At 45.1% G+C, this 19,099-nt stretch overlaps 2 protein-coding genes across 3 annotated transcripts; both read right to left on the bottom strand.

Moving 5' to 3' along the window:
• Window positions 1-313: 313 nt before the first annotated feature.
• Window positions 314-1,409, bottom strand: LOC9648283 (peroxidase P7). Its single transcript, XM_002981664.2, has 3 exons — window positions 1,161-1,409; window positions 958-1,116; window positions 314-902 (listed from the first exon to the last, which is right to left on the bottom strand). Exons 1-3 carry the CDS (start codon window positions 1,407-1,409, stop codon window positions 366-368), a joined length of 945 nt encoding a protein of 314 aa, XP_002981710.2. The 3' UTR covers window positions 314-365.
• Window positions 1,410-3,494: 2,085 nt separating this feature from the next.
• LOC9648282 (putative vacuolar protein sorting-associated protein 13A) lies at window positions 3,495-6,381 on the bottom strand. Of its 2 annotated transcripts, XR_002993782.1 has the most exons (13): window positions 6,218-6,381; window positions 6,057-6,158; window positions 5,839-6,006; window positions 5,629-5,789; window positions 5,427-5,582; window positions 5,278-5,373; window positions 4,878-5,226; window positions 4,708-4,821; window positions 4,562-4,657; window positions 4,437-4,504; window positions 4,264-4,384; window positions 4,020-4,218; window positions 3,495-3,971 (listed from the first exon to the last, which is right to left on the bottom strand). XR_002993782.1 is itself a non-coding variant. In XM_024686764.1 (12 exons), the coding sequence occupies exons 1-12, from the start codon at window positions 6,365-6,367 to the stop codon at window positions 4,132-4,134; spliced, it is 1,668 nt and encodes a 555-aa protein (XP_024542532.1). In that variant the 5' UTR covers window positions 6,368-6,381; the 3' UTR covers window positions 3,495-4,131. The 2 variants fall into 2 exon arrangements, 1 of the variants encoding a protein (XP_024542532.1); XM_024686764.1 differs by having other exon boundaries at window positions 3,495-4,218.
• Window positions 6,382-19,099: the final 12,718 nt, after the last annotated feature.

Here is a 19,099-nt window from a genome sequence, read left to right as displayed (position 1 = left end):
AAGGTTTATATATATTAACGTTAGGGTTTAAGAGTGCAGCCTCTTTCTTCGCCATTGTCAAAGCTTCGGTTTCGTTATTCGCAGGGAGTTGAAGATTCCTAACCGTGGGAATTGAAATTTCGCCGATGCGGCTGCGATGACGTGCCCTGGCTCGCGGCGAAAATCTTGGCTCATTGGCCAAGTGGCCGAGCTTAAGGGGGATCTTGATTGGGAAGAATGGAATCTCTCACCAGAGTGATTTAGCAGGACGAGAAAATTTCCACCACCATCATCAAGCTACGGGATATGCCAACATTCCTTTCTCTAGTCAAGGCTGTGGTGTATATTTTTATGTGAGGAATAGATTTACATGTATAGGAAAAAAACTAGCACGAGGATCGAATTTCACCATGCCCTCCTGTGATTGGCGAGAGCTTGCCCATTTTGATCATGCCAGCGGCGAACGCGGTAAAGAACGTCTGCTGATTGGCCGCAAACTCCTTGACAAAGCCCACCAGATCACTCTGCAAGAGCTGCTGGTCTGAAAAGAGGAGCGACTGATTGGCCAGGAGAGCTCGAAAGTACAAGTTGTCGAAGGTGGTGGGGGATGGATCCAAATTGGTCAATCTGTCTGGGGCTGTTGGAGGGCAATTCTTCTCGAGTCGAGATTTGAAGGCCCGATCGATGCTATCTCCTGGGGTTCCATTGAAGAGGCGTGCGCTAAATGCAGAGCACTGGGCCTGGCCGATGGAGTGGCCTCCTGAAAGCGCTACGAGATCACGCTTGGAAAGACCCCGCCTTTGGAAGCTCTCGATGAGCTGCGTTGCAGTGAGGTTTGGGCTGGGAATGGCCTCCATTGCGGCGGCGACGGTCGCAGGACTGTCCCGTCGGCCAAATTCTACTGTCCATGAAGGGCCGCCCAGCTGCAAAGTCGAAAGAGAATGATCAACTCAAGCCGCGATGGAGATTCTCACTCACGGCTATGACGGATTCCCGGGCGCTCAGCGCAAGAATGTCCGCGCACGATACTGTTGCCGGGCATGAAGTCTCCACGGCGCGCTTGACGTTGTTGATGATTTTGAGTCCCTTGGCGGAGCGCCCATCTCCTCGCTGGAGGAGCAGCGATCCGTCGCAGCCCTGGCAGCCATAAATGAGTAACGCTATTTTAATTTCTGACTTACTCGAGAGAAGCAATCTCGGAAGTGGAGCTTGAGGATCGACGCAGCAGATCGACTGTCGTTGGAAAATTCAGAGTGAATCACACTTCTCACGATCTGAGGGAGATCGGGACAAGTGCTGGCATAGAAAGAAGTTGAGAGCTCCGATGACATTGTTGGTGATCCCTGGCGAAATGCATAGCGCCGCAGCAGTGCTAGCACCAGCAGTAATGCCGCAGAGGCGACTGGAGCCTGGAGTTTGGATCGCTGCATTTTGATCAGTTTCCACCTCCTTGCAAACGAAGTCTATTTATACAATTTTTCTCCTCTGTCCTCTCCTCCGTTGGATTAAACATAACGAGATTTAACGGCGGGTGCAGCTAACACGTATTGAGCTCTCGACTATATTATATTTTCCCACTCTTGTCTCGCTTGCCATAGGAGTTTATTTATACAATTTTTCTCCTCTGTCCTCTCCTCTGTTGGATTAGACATATCAAGATCTAACGGTGGGCATAGCTAGCACGTATTAAGCTCTCAACTATATTATATTTCCCCACTCTACTATGTTTTCTTGTCTCCTCTGCCATAGGCCTTTTCCTCTCTCCTTCGTTTTTAATATTTTTTATCCTCTTTAAAAGTCTTCCTCCTCTTTTTTTAATATTTTTTCTCTCTTCTTGGTAACTTCTTCCTCTCTTTTTATCTCTTTTTTTTAATATTTTTTTCCACTTTATATTTCTCCTATGTGCCCCTCTTTTTTTAAATATTTTTTCTCCTATGTATGAATGTTGTGCCCCTTCTGTTTCCTTGTGCCCCTTTCAACACATGCTAACCAAATGTAACATATTTTATTTAAGTCTACTGGAGAAAAGGCAATTATTTAATAAAAATAAATTTAATTCAAGGATCTATATACTATTATTCCCATTAATATAGACTTTTTTCATTTGTAAATCATCAAACTTGAAATAATCTCCCACTTGTCTCCCTCTCATGATCTTTCACTTGTGCTTCATCACTAACTACAATAAGTTGATCCTAATCTAAGTGAAGCAAGCACCATATATTTTCTAACTCCAAGGTAGCAAAAAAAATTTCACCAACCAATTAAAAAAGGGGAAATTATTTGATAATATAGCCTTTAACATATTTATCACTTGAAGACTCAAAATGTGTGTGTTGAGATGGGGAAAGTGTCTAAATGGATCCTCAAGGTTCCAAAGATTCATAATAATAATATATCCAAATCTTATCCCATAATTATATGAGTTATAAATTTAATGTTTAAATCAGTTTTCTATAGGCATTTTGGTGTTTTAGCTCCATCTTTTTAATCTCATTCTCTTTATTTAAATATAAGTTTTTTTAATGAGTCTATATCAAATTTTGTAGCCAGAGTTTGAGAGATTTCTATCAAATTATATTCACTTTGAGACATTTTGAGTGTTATAGCTTGTTTTCTTTGTTTTTTTTTCCATTGTTTTTAGGTGATATCCTATATCTATATTCTTTCATGATATCTTTCATATCTTTCTTCAATTTTATAGCTAAATTTCTCTTTTCTTTATGAGGAATTGAGATTTGCAAAAGGACAACAATCTTGGTTAGGGGAAATCCACAGTAGTTTGCTTATTTATTTGGAACTATCCCATTTTGGACATTTTATTCTCACACAAATTAAAATTCTTTAATGCATTTACTACATATTAGACACTTTATGCTAGTTCAAACTTGTTTAAGCCAGAGATGGCAGCTAGTAATCTTTCATATAATGCATAGGATATAGGGATGTTTTCACACCTTCTATGCAAGCTAGATTACCAAAATGCTCTTTCTAGCAAGAAAGAAGCATTGTTTACCATAGATACTAAGTGAAAGAGTCTACCATTGATGGTTCTCCCCATGCACATCCATATTTTATAGCAAGGCATTAACTTGCCATACTTATTTAGCAATGGTGACATCTTTGCCAAAACATATATCACTCACTTTGAACAATATTGTCCATCAAATAGCATTGGCAAGGATGATTACAAGCTTTACAACTTTTTGCAATCACTCATTGGCCAAGTAACATGGAAAAAAACTCTTTTGGAGGCAAACATAGTTAACTACTCCACATTCAAAGCATTTTTTCAAAATCACTTTGATCAATAATGACTAGCAAATCACTTACTCATAACCTTGTTCATTTTTCGACAAGAAGCATGTGAATCTAGACTAGAGTACGTCATGTGGTTCAGATTTTACTGGAAGAAGTGTGTCCAGTGCAAGTGCATCATAAATAAACCTCACAACATCACTGCACTCATCTCTGGCCACAAGGGAAATCTCCAATGCAAGATGCTTAAGCGAGAGTTTCAAATATGTCATGGGCCTTTCATTGCAGTAGAGACTCTAGAGTGTGATATTCTCCAAAAAAGCTTGGGATTTCCAGGGTAGAGGAGGCTTTCCTCCTGTCCTTTGAGGAGAGCTTATGCATTGATGTGGGCTGTTCTTTGAGTCTTATGCCTCTAGAACGTACAGGTATGGCCCTGCCAATGCAATCCAACAAGGCTGCCATTCTGCAGTAATATTACCAATTCCCTGCAGAATGAGTGATGCTTAGACGCTGATGGGCGAGGAAAGTAACAATTTAAGCACTCGTGCATCTCCAGCTGCCTCTGATGGTTGCCAAGATAAAGCGTTCGGCTGGGAGCTGGACCGGTCAGCCGACTCCAGAGCGTGCAGAAGATAGAGCAGCCTAAGGTATCTTGTAGGAGAAAAATGGATACCAAGGCGAGGAACTTCAATTGCAACGCATGTTGAAGGCCAATTCAAATCTTCATATTGAGCCTGGAACATAAAGTCAATAGCCACAAACTATGTCGTAACTAGCATCACCATATGTAGCATAATCGACATCCCACAACGGTCAAGTACAGGAAAGATTAAATATGCGTTGTCACAAGCATCTGTGGCCAGCGCAGGAAAGTGAGCCCATTCGAAATCACCATCAACAAAGAAAAGCCGATATATCCCGTCCAGATACATGAAGTTTAGTGTAGCGACTTCGTTTCAGGAACTCAACGTCGTCATTCCCCTGAAGAAGGATGTTGTAAGTTTTAGATGCATCTTATGCACGTACCAGTGTTCGAAGATTAAAATGTCCCAAGTCTACCAACAATTGGCTTTTCTTTCCAATTCCTTCATCTTTGAGTGCAGGAATTAAGACTTTTGGAGCGTCAAGATCAATATCTATAGAGAACCTGCATGCAAGAAAAAGTCAAGCCAAAAAGAGTAGCATAAACTTTTGAATACCTTCTCTGTTTCTCTAGTTGAGATAGTATCCGTTCTTGAGCACGCCTCGTTACCTCTTCTAGCTTTGTCTGGCATGCATGCACTGTGAAATGAGTAACATATATTTTTGCTACGGAGCCTCATACCTGCAAAGCGACAGCAGTTTCCAAAGCCACTGTCGGGCTCATAGCTTGGCCAGATTTCATAAAGTGCATGACCCTGTCAAAACTGGATCTCCAAACCTGCACGCATTATGTAAGCTGGGATGAACTCTTTCAACACAAAACGTTACCGTCACATAGCATGATGACATCGCGACAGACAGCTTCCAATCCAAATGTTCTTCGAAAGGAACATACACAAACGTCAAATCCAACGCTTGTGCTCTTCCCTCTCTACTCACGCTCTGTCAAACCAGACAGATATTATCATCTTAAGACATGCAAATTCCATTCAGCTTACCGAAACGAGAGGCCCCTCTGGAGATGAAAGGCCATAGTACGTCAACTTAGTGTCGCAGAAGAACGTTTTCGGGAACAGCTTGAGAGAAACGTTTAAATTGGAGAAAGTCCCACATAATATGACCAAATCGGTGCTGTCTTTTATGCACGCCAAGCTCTGTTTTATGGTCACGTCGAGCATTGTTTGCAGCATGTTCTGTGGCTCTTGAGTAGAAAGCAGCGGATAGTCTTGCCCCGGTTGATAGCTTAGAAGCTCGTTAATCTTATTCCATTCTTCCTTTGTAAGTTGCGCTGGGGCCGCTTCCGTTTCAGGGCCTTGGGCAACTGAGGCCCTTGGACCAGCGCCGCTCCTGCATAGCAAGCGATTAATGTAAAACAAATGAAAACATATGCCACAATACCCGCCAAATGGCCACCAGGTGCTTTTCCTGGACTTTTCCCGGGCCGCGGCTGCCTCTTTTAACTTTGCCGTCTCAACTTTTGCATGGGCAAGCATTCTGCAGCCACCACTTCTCCATCAACTAACAGAAAGCATACACAAACTACCGACCTCCAAAGTAGATTAACTTCTACGTCTAGCTCCCGGTCGATTTGCCTTATTTCAAAATTGTCAAACTTGCCCTGCTGGAGCCCGCTAACATAAAGATCCACATATTTCTTTCGTAATCCTGATGCTCGAGACAGATTTTCCCAAGAGAAGTTACACCTGCAAAAATTTGCTTTAGCATACTCGGTTAAATATCAAAACGAACCTTGACTTTCTCTGCTGCTGCGTTACTGCACGACCAGCATAGCGCCACCATGCCTTAGCATCTACCAACACGGGTATCATAGGTCTGAAGAGAGAGAACTCCATTCGTATCCTGTACCGTGAAACACCCTCCAACAGTTGAATACCATCCCGATATTGATCCTAAAACAGAATGAAAGTTAACCCAAGTGTAGCATTTAGAGAAACCAACCTCAGACACAGCAATAGACACTTGATCCAAAACGAGAGAAGCCTTCTGAAAAGGTGTTTTAGAATCCCTTTTCTCTCTCTTTCCACACCGGTGATACTTCATCAGGCCAGCAACCGGATGAAGCAGGTACTTGTGTTGTATTTTCCCTTTAATGCTCGGTTCAAACATCTGAAACCATAATAATGTAAAATGCTGTTTTCATTGAAGAAAACACAAACCTCGCTCCATTCTTTGGATGTCATCTCATCCCACCGTTTCTCCAGGGTCCACGGCCCAGTATCCGAGTCATGGTAGATAGAAAAACTATCCAGCTGGAGCGACTGCACAGCAAGCAGGAAAAAAGAAACTGAAGTACACGTTACAAAATTGATCAAAATACCTTGTGAAGCTTGTCAAGAGCTCCGCTAGTTACGAAGGTTTCTACATCATTCTCGTCGATGGTCACAGCGGCAAGTTTGGCTAAAGTAACGCCAAAACAAAATGGATGGGAGGGGTTGCGGAAAAATGAAGCCAGTATCAGTACCAGCATTTAACTTGATAGAGATGAACGCGACCTGAGGGTGTCTTCGTAACGAATATGAAGATTAGTCACGGAGACTTTAAGATTGCCAATGATCGTCGCAACGAGCGAGCCTAACCAGGACTTACTTTCCGGCGACTGCAAAAAACAGAAAATTTAACACGAAACCTCAAACAGCATTTTGCGGCACATACCGCATCATCACCGGATCTTCCTGCCTTCGCATCAAGCAATGCCATCTCCAGCTCCTTAAGACACAAAAAGCGTTTGAGAATAAACTTGACAGGCAAGTATGTACTAACCTCAATCTGGCTCCGCTTAGCGTCAAGCCAGGCTTCCATGTTCTCGTTCTGCAACCGCATTTCACGAAAGTTTCCGTAACGCTTGAAGCTAAAAACCAAATCTTACCTTGAAAAGCTGTTCATCTTCAACAGGCTCCGCCAAAACAAAAACCCGGTCGAGAAGTACAATCACCGGATCTCTTCCAAGCTTGTTCCAAGGAATCTAAGAAAAACGAAAGCATAAGAATCAAAGGTACACTTTTCTTGATCAATGCCTTGCCTTCAACGTGACAGACCCAAGGAATCCAGCTTTGACAGTGAGAGGAAGCCTCAGAGCATTCAGTGCTTCAGCCTTGAGCTGCAAGTCCTTGAGCACTACATCGCCTGTCCAAAAAACACCAAAATTTCAACACCCCCCGAGCAAAAGATCTAGCTCTCACCTTTCCACACACTGATCTGGAGCGCCTCCGCTGAGAGACCCCGCACATACTGGCCCAGGTATCTGCGAAGAAGATACAAGACCTGCAGAAACAAGAAATGGAGAAAATCGCGAGCTCAATCCAGTCCGCCAAATGCAATCCATGTCTCCAATCCCCAAACTAGCGATCGATCACTCACATGAGCCTCAAACATGACGACACCGAGCGCCCAAGCGCATCACTCCTACCGATCGCAGCGCCTAGCTAGCCCTAGGCAGCACAAAATTTTCTCCACAGCAAGCAAGTATATGCCAGTGAATATTCGCCATTGCGTGGCAATACGTCTAAAACCTAAGGTTTATATATATTAACGTTAGGGTTTAAGAGTGCAGCCTCTTTCTTCGCCATTGTCAAAGCTTCGGTTTCGTTATTCGCAGGGAGTTGAAGATTCCTAACCGTGGGAATTGAAATTTCGCCGATGCGGCTGCGATGACGTGCCCTGGCTCGCGGCGAAAATCTTGGCTCATTGGCCAAGTGGCCGAGCTTAAGGGGGATCTTGATTGGGAAGAATGGAATCTCTCACCAGAGTGATTTAGCAGGACGAGAAAATTTCCACCACCATCATCAAGCTACGGGATATGCCAACATTCCTTTCTCTAGTCAAGGCTGTGGTGTATATTTTTATGTGAGGAATAGATTTACATGTATAGGAAAAAAACTAGCACGAGGATCGAATTTCACCATGCCCTCCTGTGATTGGCGAGAGCTTTGCCCATTTTGATCATGCCAGCGGCGAACGCGGTAAAGAACGTCTGCTGATTGGCCGCAAACTCCTTGACAAAGCCCACCAGATCACTCTGCAAGAGCTGCTGGTCTGAAAAGAGGAGCGACTGATTGGCCAGGAGAGCTCGAAAGTACAAGTTGTCGAAGGTGGTGGGGGATGGATCCAAATTGGTCAATCTGTCTGGGGCTGTTGGAGGGCAATTCTTCTCGAGTCGAGATTTGAAGGCCCGATCGATGCTATCTCCTGGGGTTCCATTGAAGAGGCGTGCGCTAAATGCAGAGCACTGGGCCTGGCCGATGGAGTGGCCTCCTGAAAGCGCTACGAGATCACGCTTGGAAAGACCCCGCCTTTGGAAGCGCTCGATGAGCTGCGTTGCGGTGAGGTTTGGGCTGGGAATGGCCTCCATTGCGGCGGCGACGGTCGCGGGACTGTCCCGTCGGCCAAATTCTACTGTCCATGAAGGGCCGCCCAGCTGCAAAGTCGAAAGAGAATGATCAACTCAAGCCGCGATGGAGATTCTCACTCACGGCTATGACGGATTCACGGGCGCTCAGCGCAAGAATGTCCGCGCACGATACTGTTGCCGGGCATGAAGTCTCCACGGCGCGCTTGACGTTGTTGATGGTTTTGAGTCCCTTGGCGGAGCGCCCATCTCCTCGCTGGAGGAGCAGCGATCCGTCGCAGCCCTGGCAGCCATTAATGAGCAACGCTATTTTAATTTCTAACTTACTCCAGCGAAGCAATCTTGGAAGTGGAGCTTGAGGATTGATGCAGCAGATCGACTGTTGTTGGAAAATTCAGAGTGAATCACACTTCTCACGATCTGAGGGAGATCGGGACAAGTGCTAACATAGAAAGAAGTTGAGAGCTCTGATGACATTATTTGTGATCCTTGGTGAAATACATAGCGCCGCAGCAGTGCTAGCACTAGCAGTAATGCGGCAAAGGCGACTGGAGCTTGAAGTTTGAATCGCTGCATTTTGATCAGTAAAAATTTTCTTCCACCCGTCGCAAATGAAGTCTATTTATACAATTTTTCTCTTTTGTCTTCTCCTCTGTTGGATTGGAAATAACAAAATTCAATGACAGCTAGCATCTATTGAACTTTTGACTATATTATATTTCCCCACTCTACTATGTTTTCTTGTCTCCTCTGCCATAGACTTTTTCCTCTCTCCTTCGTTTTTAATATTTTTCATCCTCTTTAAAAGTCTTCCTCCTCCTTTTTTTAATATTTTTTCTCTTTTTGGTGACTTTTTCTTATCTTCTTTTCTCTTTTTTTAATATTTTTTTTCCATTTTATGTTTCTCTTCAGCATGAGTTTGACAGGGAAAACTTGGAGAGGTCGAAGGTTTTCCGCCCGTGAGATGAAACCAAGCTTTTGTCCGCATCCCCGTTGCTTGTCTAGCACGAATGGCGTGGCACGATACTCTTTGCCGCCTTCTCTTAAGTTCCTTACGCATGGAATGTTGTACCCTTTTCTTATAATTGTGATGTGCCTCTCGTTTTTTTTAATATTTTTTCTCCTATATGTAAATATTATGCCACTTCGGTTTCCTCATTTTTGTGAATGTGCCGCTTTCTTAGGAATTAAACCCATCCTACCCAAATGTAACATATTTTATTTAAGTCAACTGGAGAAAAGGTAATTACTTAATAAAAATAAATTTAATAGCTATTTATCTCAAGGATCTATAATGATAGTTATCTAAATCTCATCCTATAATCACATCCTAATTAACCAACTATATACTATTGTTCCCATTAATATAGACTTTTTTCATTTGTAAATCATCAAATTTTTTATCTAGGCTTAAAATAATCTCCCACTTATTTCCTTCTCATGATTTTTCACTTGTGTTTCATCACTAACTACAACAAGTTAATCCTAATCTAAGTGAAGCAAGCACCATATATTTTCCTACTCCAAAGTAGCAAAAAAAATTTCACCAACCAATTGAAAAAGGGGAAATTATATGATAATATAGCCTTTAACATATTTATCACTCCACAGTTGAAAACTCAAAATGTCATTGGAAAATTCAAAGCGAATCACACTTCTCACGATTTGAGGGAGATCGGGACAAGTGCTAGCATAAAAAGACGTTGAGAACTCCGATGACATCGTTGGTGATCCCTGGCGAAATGCATAACGCCGCAGCAGTGTGTAAGCCACAAATTTTTCCTTTCCAATTTGCCAGCTTACCTCGTCTATCCGACCAACACTGCCTTGGCTTGTGCTAAGGTCCCTCGCCAAGGTTCTCGCCTATGGTACCAGCTCCTACTTGGTCCTACTTGGTTTTAGCTACTCACTACACGAGCAACGAAGTGTTAGCCATCCATCTACGGATTCCCAAATCTCTCCGAATCCCCCTCCCCGGGTTAGACTGGACTTAAGGTTCGGTTACACTCCCCGCAGGCACAAGCAGCCAAGCACACCAAGCCTCCAGATTCCTAACACCCCTTGGTACCACAAGACTTGATCATGGGACCCTCTAAATCCCAAGCCTTGGGTGCAGCACTTGCTTCGGGACGTCAGGGAGAAACACCGTGGCCTAACGGCCCGGTATGGGTACCTCTACCCCCGCACTTCCATCCCGAAGGGAAGGCCCAAGCCCCTAGGAAGGGCGAGGACCAATGAGCCACAAGGTACTCAAGTGGGGCACCACTCCACATGAGCCGGGAGCACTGCAGTCGGTTTCCCTTTCGGGAGTGGGAGCTGCTCTTGAGCACTTCCTTGGTTGGCCCCTCTGGCACCACTCAAGCCCATGCTCACTCCCACCCAAGGCCCCTCGGCCTCAGTCTCAACCTCAAGTCGGTTTGGAAGCCCCACTAGAGAGTTCCTTCAAGACTGGTTCTTGGACCTCACTATCCCTACTATACTTTTGGAACCCCTTGCAGCCCCCCCCCCCCTGGGAGATGCATGCTTTGGGCTTTCACCCCTTGAGCTGTATTAGTATTTGGACTTAGTCTCAGAATCGATCTCAGACTCGATCTCGGACTCGACTTCGGACTCGGTCTCGGACTCGATTTCAGACTTGATCTCGGACCCAATCTCGGACTCGACTTCAGACTCGACCTCGAACTCGGTCTCGGACCCGATTTGGATCTCGGACTCTGTCTCGAACTCAGTCTCGAACTCAGTCTTCGATTCGGTCTCGGACTCGATCCCGGACTCTATCTCGACTCAGTCTCAGAGTCGGTCTTGGACTCAATCTTCGACTCGGTCCCATCCGATGAACTCTTTGTCATTTCGGTCATGCTTTCGGGGATCCTTTAGCCTACGATATCTCGGGGAGTCGGTTCCTTACAACTCCACCACCCATAAAAGAAGTTCGATGCCCACATCGAACGTCTCTTTTTTATCTTATGACTTGTTGACCATGTCTCCGGGGGCATCCCCCCACTTAGCGGTGTGCCTAAGTTAGCCTCCCTGGCCAAGAGCCATGACAACGGAGTATAGGTGTCCCTACACTCCTCACCTCACCACGCCCTAGTATAGGGTCGGGACTTGAACCCAGCCTTGCTTTACTAGGGGGTTGGGACTTGAACCCAACCTCCGTAGAATATTTCTATGGATTTGACATCCCCGCGGGGAGTTGGGCGTAGTGCCCTACGCCTGGTCGACCTAGCTAACCCATGCTAATTAGCTTACCTTCGGCGCGCTTTCGGGTCCCAACATATGCCATTGCTCAACTCCACAAATTGATACTTTAATTGAACTTTGCATAAATACATAGAGTTCTGCCTTGCAGAAATTCCTCCACTAGATCTCGCGCGTTTTCTAGGTTCTCCTCCGGTTCCCACGTTGCTTCGCAGTGTGGAAATCCTTTCCACTTCACATGGAACTCTTTCACCTCGCGTCCTTGTCGCTTGCTCTTGCGCGCATTGAGGATGGCCTCAACTTCGTATTCCTCTTCCCCTTGGATAACCTCAGGTAAAGGTCTTACTTGGTCCTTGCGAAGCGGATCCTCAAAGTACGGCTTGAGTAAGTTCACGCGGAACACTGGGTGCATCTTCCCCATCTCTCGAGGAAGTCGGAGTCGGTAAGCCACTTTACCGATTCGTGTCTCGATCTCGTAAGGCCCCGCGAACCTGCTTAAAGAACTCAAAATCAATTCATTTACAGGAATACATGCATTTTTACCTTTGGGTCAACTTTCGGCTGATCCCACTTGGTAGCCTGAGGTTCTTGGTGTTCAGCCACACCTTTTCCCCAGCTTGGAACTCTACATCTTGACGCTTCTGGCTCACGTATTTGGTTTGCCTTTGTTGAGCCCATTCCAAGGAATCCCTCACTAGATTCCAAATGCTGAGTCTTTCCGCCATGAATGCCTCCACTGCGAGTAACTCTCCATGGTACTCGGCCACACCGAGCTCCACAAGACCTTCAATAGCTCGCCCATTGATGACTTCCCATGGACTCACCCCGATACTCGAATATGGTGAGTTGTTATAACACATTTCCGCAAGTCCCAAATGACTTACCCAATCGGTGTGGTCTCCTGAGACATAGCATCGCAAATAATCCTCCAGCTGCCTATTCACCCTTTCCGTTTGTCCGTCTATCAAGAAGTGTTAGTGCCAACCAACTTGATTTAATACCCCATACCTGTCTGTGGGTGATAGGCTGTGCTGAATTTCAACTTGGTGCGATACTGTTCTAGGAGAGTCCTCCAGAACCTACTAGTGAAGATCTTATCTCGGTCTGAGATGATCTCTTCCGGCCTTCCCCGCACTCGAACCACTTGTTCGAAAAACAGCTTCACCACACCTTCCGCATCCACTTCCGTTATGGTGGGTATGAAATGTGCCATTTTCGAAAATCGGTCCACCACCACGAATATCGCATCAAACCCCTCGCTTGGGGGAAGTCTCGTGATGAAGTCCATCGTAAGACATTTCCACGGATGATCTGGAATTGGGATGTTTTGCAACAAGCCCCCACTAGCCTTAGTCACGGCTTTGACCTGCTGACATGTTGGACATGTCTTTACATAGTCTTGGACATCTTTAGCCATATCTGGCCAATGGTACTTCCTCTTGAGTAAGCCCATCGTCTTAGGCACTCCGCCGTGTCCCGCAAGAGGTTCGTTATGACACTCTTCTAAGGCTACCTTCCTTAGTTCCCCTTCTAGAACATACACCCTCCTTTGCTTGTAATAGATGAGTCCGTTGCGTTCCGCATAGCCCATTTTTTCTTCCGTTGGCAGCTCACCTCTCTGGTGAGCTTCCCGTGCTTCTAGATTCCTCAGCAACACTTCTTGTGCTAGACCATCGTTCTCATATGCTGTCTGCACCTCGTCCCAGAAGGTTGCTGTTGCGTTGGATATCGCCAACCTCAAGCTCGCTTTTCGACTTAGCGCATCCGCCACGATGTTGCTCTTCCCATGCTTGTACAGAATCTCGCAATCAAACTCGGCCAAGGCATTGGCCTACCGACCTTGTTTCCCTCTCAGGTCGGGCTGTGACAAGAAGTGTTTCGTTGCCACATTGTCCGTGTAAACCTTGAAGTGTCTCCCAAGGTAGTGTTGCCAATCCTTGAGCGCCTTGACCACCACAAACAATTCCTTCTCGTGGGCAGGCCACTTCCGTTGAGCCTTGTCCAACTTCTTCGAGAAGAACGCTATTGGATAGTTGTCTTGCTTCAAAACTGCACCCAACGCAAAGTCCGAAGCATCCGTTTCTACCTCAAAGTCCTTACCAAAGTTTGGTAATGCCAACATGGGAGCCTTCCTCAACTTCCCTTTAAGGTGGACGAATGCCGCCTCACATTCCGCTGTCCATACCATCTTCCCTTTTCCCATTTGGTCCGTTAAGGGCAGGGCTACTCTCGAATAGTGTCTGATAAACTTTCGATAGTAGTTGCATAGCCCTAAGAACGCCCTCAACTTATGTATATTTGATGGTCGCTCCCATTCCTGGATCGCTTGGACCTTCTCTGGGTCCACCTTGAGCCCGTCCTGGCCCACCACATGCCCAAGAAACTTTACCTCTTGTTGAGCAAAGTCACATTTGCTCTCTTTAGCATACAATTTGTGTTCCCTTAGTTTCTCAAATACCTTCGCCAAGTGTTCGGCATGCTCCTCTAGCATCTCGCTATAGATTAGGATGTCGTCAATATAGACGACCACGAAGTGATCCAGATAGGGTACAAAGATATGGTTCATCAATGCCAAAAACGTTGCCGGCGCATTGCACAGCCCAAAGGGCATGACCAGAAACTCAAAGCTCCCATACCTAGTTCGACAGGTTGTCTTCTCGACATCTTCCTCTGCTACCCTGATTTGGTAGTATCCTGACCTCAGGTCAATTCTCGAGAAGTATTTTGCCTTTCCCAACCTATCAAACAGGTCCTCAATCCTGGGCAAAGGGTACTTGTTCTTCTTTGTATACTTGTTGAGCAATCGGTAGTCTATGCACATGCACATAGATCCATCTTTCTTTTTCACAAATAACACTGGCACCCCATACAGCGACTTGCTCAACCTAACATACCCTTTGTCCACCAACTCCTCTAGTTGGCGCTTGAGCTCCTCGAGTTCTTTCTCATTCAAAGGATAGGGGGGACGAACCACTGCCTCAACACCCTCGACCAGCTCAATCTTATGTTCTATCGATCGTGTGGGGGGCAACCCCGCCGGTAACTCCTCCGGCATGGTATCCTGGAATTGGTCCAACACCCGTTGGATCACTAAAGGTACTTCTTCCGTTCCTGTCTTTTTGTCACTCTTCACCGAGAGTAAGCACAAAAATGCTGCCTTAGTTCCTTTAGTGAGTTGCCCTCTCGTGGACACCAAGTTTAAGCAGGATTCTTTGGCCTTGCTTTGCCCTACCTTTAGATCCTAGGCCTCCACCCTAGATCTTCTTCCTTGGGCATTCGCCAGTACCACAAGGTTTCTACCTCGTCCATGCAGGGCTACCACGAACCGATTGAACCAGTCCATTCCGAAGATCACGTCAAATCCCACCATGTCCAACACAGTGAAATCCATGTCCACTTTCCATGTCCCTACTTCGACTCTCGCTTGTCGAAGTACCTCATCGGTGCTTTGGCTACCTTGAACAAACTCTATAGTCCTTGGTTCGCCTAGCCGCTACGCCATTAGTCCGGCTTGCCGGACTATGTCTGCAGCCACAAAATTATCCGAAGCATCCGTGTCAATAAGGATCTTAACAAAGCTACCTCCGAGCTTCCCTCGGAGGGCTAGTAGATGTCGCGAACGACTCTCTACCAAAGTTGCTCGTGTAATGAGTAACTTTGAGTTAGGGACTGGATCACATATCTTAATTTGGACTTCACCCGACTTGATGGCCATATTGGCTCTGGCCTTTTTCGGGTAGGGACATTCCCTCGAAAAGTGTTCCGCTTCACCGCAGTTGTAGCATACGTTGTTTCCCACGCTGCTATATGACTTGACCTTCTTATCTGTGGGTTTGTCTCTTTTCGCTTGACTCCCCCACGTACTCGCTCGCTGGCCACCAGATTTGCCTTTCCGGAACCCCGAAGACTCATTCTTAGAAAAACTCTTCTTGAATTTCCCTCTGCTAAACGTTCCCCTTGGTTTGGCCCCTTTGCTAAACGTGCATCTTGACCCCGTCGTGTTCCCCTTTCGCAGGTTATCGTTGAAATGCACCTTGATGGCCGCATCCAACGCTTCCTTGTAGTTGGTCGGGTTCCATCGCATCACTTCATCGCGAGCCCAGGTTTGCAAACCTGATATGAAGGCATGGAACACATCCATATCCCTTATGTCCATGACAAGTATCCTCTTTGCCATAAACCTATTCACATACTCCTGAATGGTTCTGGTCTGCTTCAGCCTACTCAGCTCGTCCCTTAGATGCAGAGTAGCATTCGGAGGAACGTAAGTTGCGCGAATCCTCGCCTTCATCATTTCCCAAGTGGCCACCGGTCCTTCGTTGGCCTTTGTCGTTCTCCACCAAGACTTGGCATTATCTGCCAAGTATGGTTTTGCATATGGGACCTTCTCCGAGCTCGGTAATCGCAACGCTCAGAAGTAGTTCTCCATATCATAAAACCAATCCTCCACCACCTTATAGTCGTTCACTCCCTTGAAGACCGGTGGGGGCTTTGGTTTGTACTTGGGAACTGCCTGAGGGATTGATTCCACTTCGGTCTGTTCGACCTTGTCTGGTTTTGCCTTAGTCCCTGCCGAAGGGTCCACACCTTCTGCGCTGCCAGCATCCGCAGTCTTTCGCTTTTTCTTCCGCTTCTCGTCACAATTTAGCTTGTGTACGAGAGTCTCTAGCAGGGCATTGGTCTGTGCCAATTGTCCTTCTAGAACGTCCAATCGAGCCTTGGACGACCGAACCTCGCCACCGGACTCCTGTTTGGATGTTTCCTCACTGGAGTCCTCCTCATGCAAGGATTCCTCATCCATAGCCTCTTGTTCGACCGGAGGCTCTAGCTTTGGCGGAGGTTCTATCTCCGCCTAGGTTCGCTTACGCCCTGCCTTTGCCATCTCCCAGCAATCCACCTCTATCCTTCGCTAGAACTGAGAAAAATGCTTCGATACCAAATTGTAAGCCACAAATTTTTCCTTTCCAATTTGCCAGCTTACCTCGTCTATCCGACCAACACTGCCTTGGCTTGTGCTAAGGTCCCTCGCCAAGGTTCTCGCCTATGGTACCAGCTCCTACTTGGTCCTACTTGGTTTTAGCTACTCACTACACGAGCAACGAAGTGTTAGCCATCCATCTACGGATTCCCAAATCTCTCCGAATCCCCCTCCCCGGGTTAGACTGGACTTAAGGTTCGGTTACACTCCCCGCAGGCACAAGCAGCCAAGCACACCAAGCCTCCAGATTCCTAACACCCCTTGGTACCACAAGACTTGATCATGGGACCCTCTAAATCCCAAGCCTTGGGTGCAGCACTTGCTTCGGGACGTCAGGGAGAAACACCGTGGCCTAACGGCCCGGTATGGGTACCTCTACCCCCGCACTTCCATCCCGAAGGGAAGGCCCAAGCCCCTAGGAAGGGCGAGGACCAATGAGCCACAAGGTACTCAAGTGGGGCACCACTCCACATGAGCCGGGAGCACTGCAGTCGGTTTCCCTTTCGGGAGTGGGAGCTGCTCTTGAGCACTTCCCTAGGTGGCCCCTCCGGCACCACTCAAGCCCATGCTCACTCCCACCCAAGGCCCCTCGGCCCTAGTCTCAACCTCAAGTCGGTTTGGAAGCCCCATTGGAGAGTTCCTTCAAGACTGGTTCCTAGACCTCACTATCCCTACTATACTTTTGGAACCCCTTGCAGCCCCCCCCCCCCCCCCCCTGGGAGATGCATGCTTTGGGCTTTCACCCCTTGAGCTGTATTAGTATTTGGACTTAGTCTCAGAATCAATCTCAGACTCGATCTCGGACCTGACTTCGGACTCGGTCTCGGACTCGATTTCAGACTCGATCTCGGACCCGATCTCGGACTCGACTTTGGACTCAACCTCGGACTTGGTCTCAGACCCGATTTGGATCTCGGACTCTGTCTCGAACTCGGTCTCGAACTCGGTCTCTGATTCGGTCTCGGACTCGATCCCGGACTCTATCTCGACTCGGTCTCAGAGTCGGTCTTGGACTCAATCTTCGACTCGGTCCCATCCGATAAACTCTTTGTCATTTCAGTCATGCTTTCGGGGATCCTTTAGCCTACGACATCTTAGGGAATCGGTTCCTTACACAGTGCTAGCACCAGCAGTAATGCATCAAAGGCGACTGGAGCCTGAAGTTTGAATTGCTACATTTTGATTAGTAAAAATTTTCTTCCACCCTCGCAAATGAAGTCTATTTATACAATTTTTCTCTTTTGTCCTCTCCTCTATTAGATTAGAAATAATGAAATTTAATGACAGCTAGCACCTATTGAACATTCAACTATATTATATTTCCCCACTCTATTATGTTTTTCTTGTCTCCTCTGCCATAGACCTTTTCCTCTCTCCTTCGTTTTTAATATTTTTTATCCTCTTTAAAAGTCTTCCTCCTCCTTTTTTTAATATTTTTTCTCTTTTTGGTGACTTTTTCTTATCTTCTTTTCTCTTTTTTTAATATTTTTTTTCCATTTTATGTTTCTCTTCTTTCTGAATGTTGTACCCCTTCCTTATAATTGTGATGTGCCCCTCGTTTTTTTAAATATTTTTTCTCCTATATATAAATATTATGCCACTTCGGTTTCCTCATTTTGTGAATGTGCCACTTTCTTAGGAATTGAACCCATCCTAACCAAATGTAACATATTTTATTTAAGTCAACTGGAGAAAAGGTAATTATTTAATAAAAATAAATTTAATAGCTATTTTATCTCAAGGATCTATAATGATAGTTATCTAAATCTCATCCTATAATCACATCCTAATTAACCAACTATATACTATTGTTCCCATTAATATAGACTTTTTTCATTTGTAAATCATCAAATTTTTTATCTAGGCTTAAAATAATCTCCCACTTATTTCCCTCTCATGAGTTTTCACTTGTGCTTCATCACTAACTACAACAAGTTAATCCTAATCTAAGTGAAGCAAGCACCATATATTTTCCTACTCCAAGGTAGCAAAAAAAATTTCACCAACAAATTGAAAAAGGGGAAATTATTTGATAATATAGCCTTTAACATATTTATCACTCCACAGTTGAAAACTCAAAATGTGTGTGTTAAAACAAGGAAATTGTCCAAATGGATCCTCAAGGTTCCAAAGATTCATAATAATAATATATCTAAATCTTATCTCATAATTACATGAGTTATAAATTTAAAGTTTAAATCAGTTTTCTACAGGCATTTTGGTGTTTTAGCTCCATCGTTTTAATCTCATTCTCTTTGTTTAAGTATAAGCTTTTTTAATGAGTCTATATCAAATTTCATATTCACTTTGAAACATTTTAAAAGTTATAGCTTGTTTTCTTTGTTTTTTTTTTTTCCACTGTTTTTAGGTGATATCCTATATCTATATTCTTTCATGATATCTTTCATATCTTTCTTCAATTTTATAGCTAAATTTCTCTTTTCTTTATGAGGAATTGGGATTTGCAAAAGGACAACAATCTTGGTTAGGGGAAATCCACAGTAGTATACTTATTTATTTGGAACTATCCCATTTTGGACATTTTATTCTGACACAAATTAAAATTCTTTAACATCTTTCTATGACTTGGCATTTGCTACATATTAGACACTTTATTATGCTAGTTCAAACTCATTTCAGGCAGAGATGGCAGCCAATAATCTTTCATATAATGC

The sequence above is a fragment of the Selaginella moellendorffii genome, unplaced genomic scaffold (genome assembly GCF_000143415.4).
Source record: "Selaginella moellendorffii unplaced genomic scaffold, v1.0 SELMOscaffold_50, whole genome shotgun sequence".
Lineage (NCBI taxonomy): Eukaryota > Viridiplantae > Streptophyta > Lycopodiopsida > Selaginellales > Selaginellaceae > Selaginella > Selaginella moellendorffii.
Note: the sequence above shows the minus strand (reverse complement) of the source record. Positions and strands in the feature narration are given on the sequence as shown.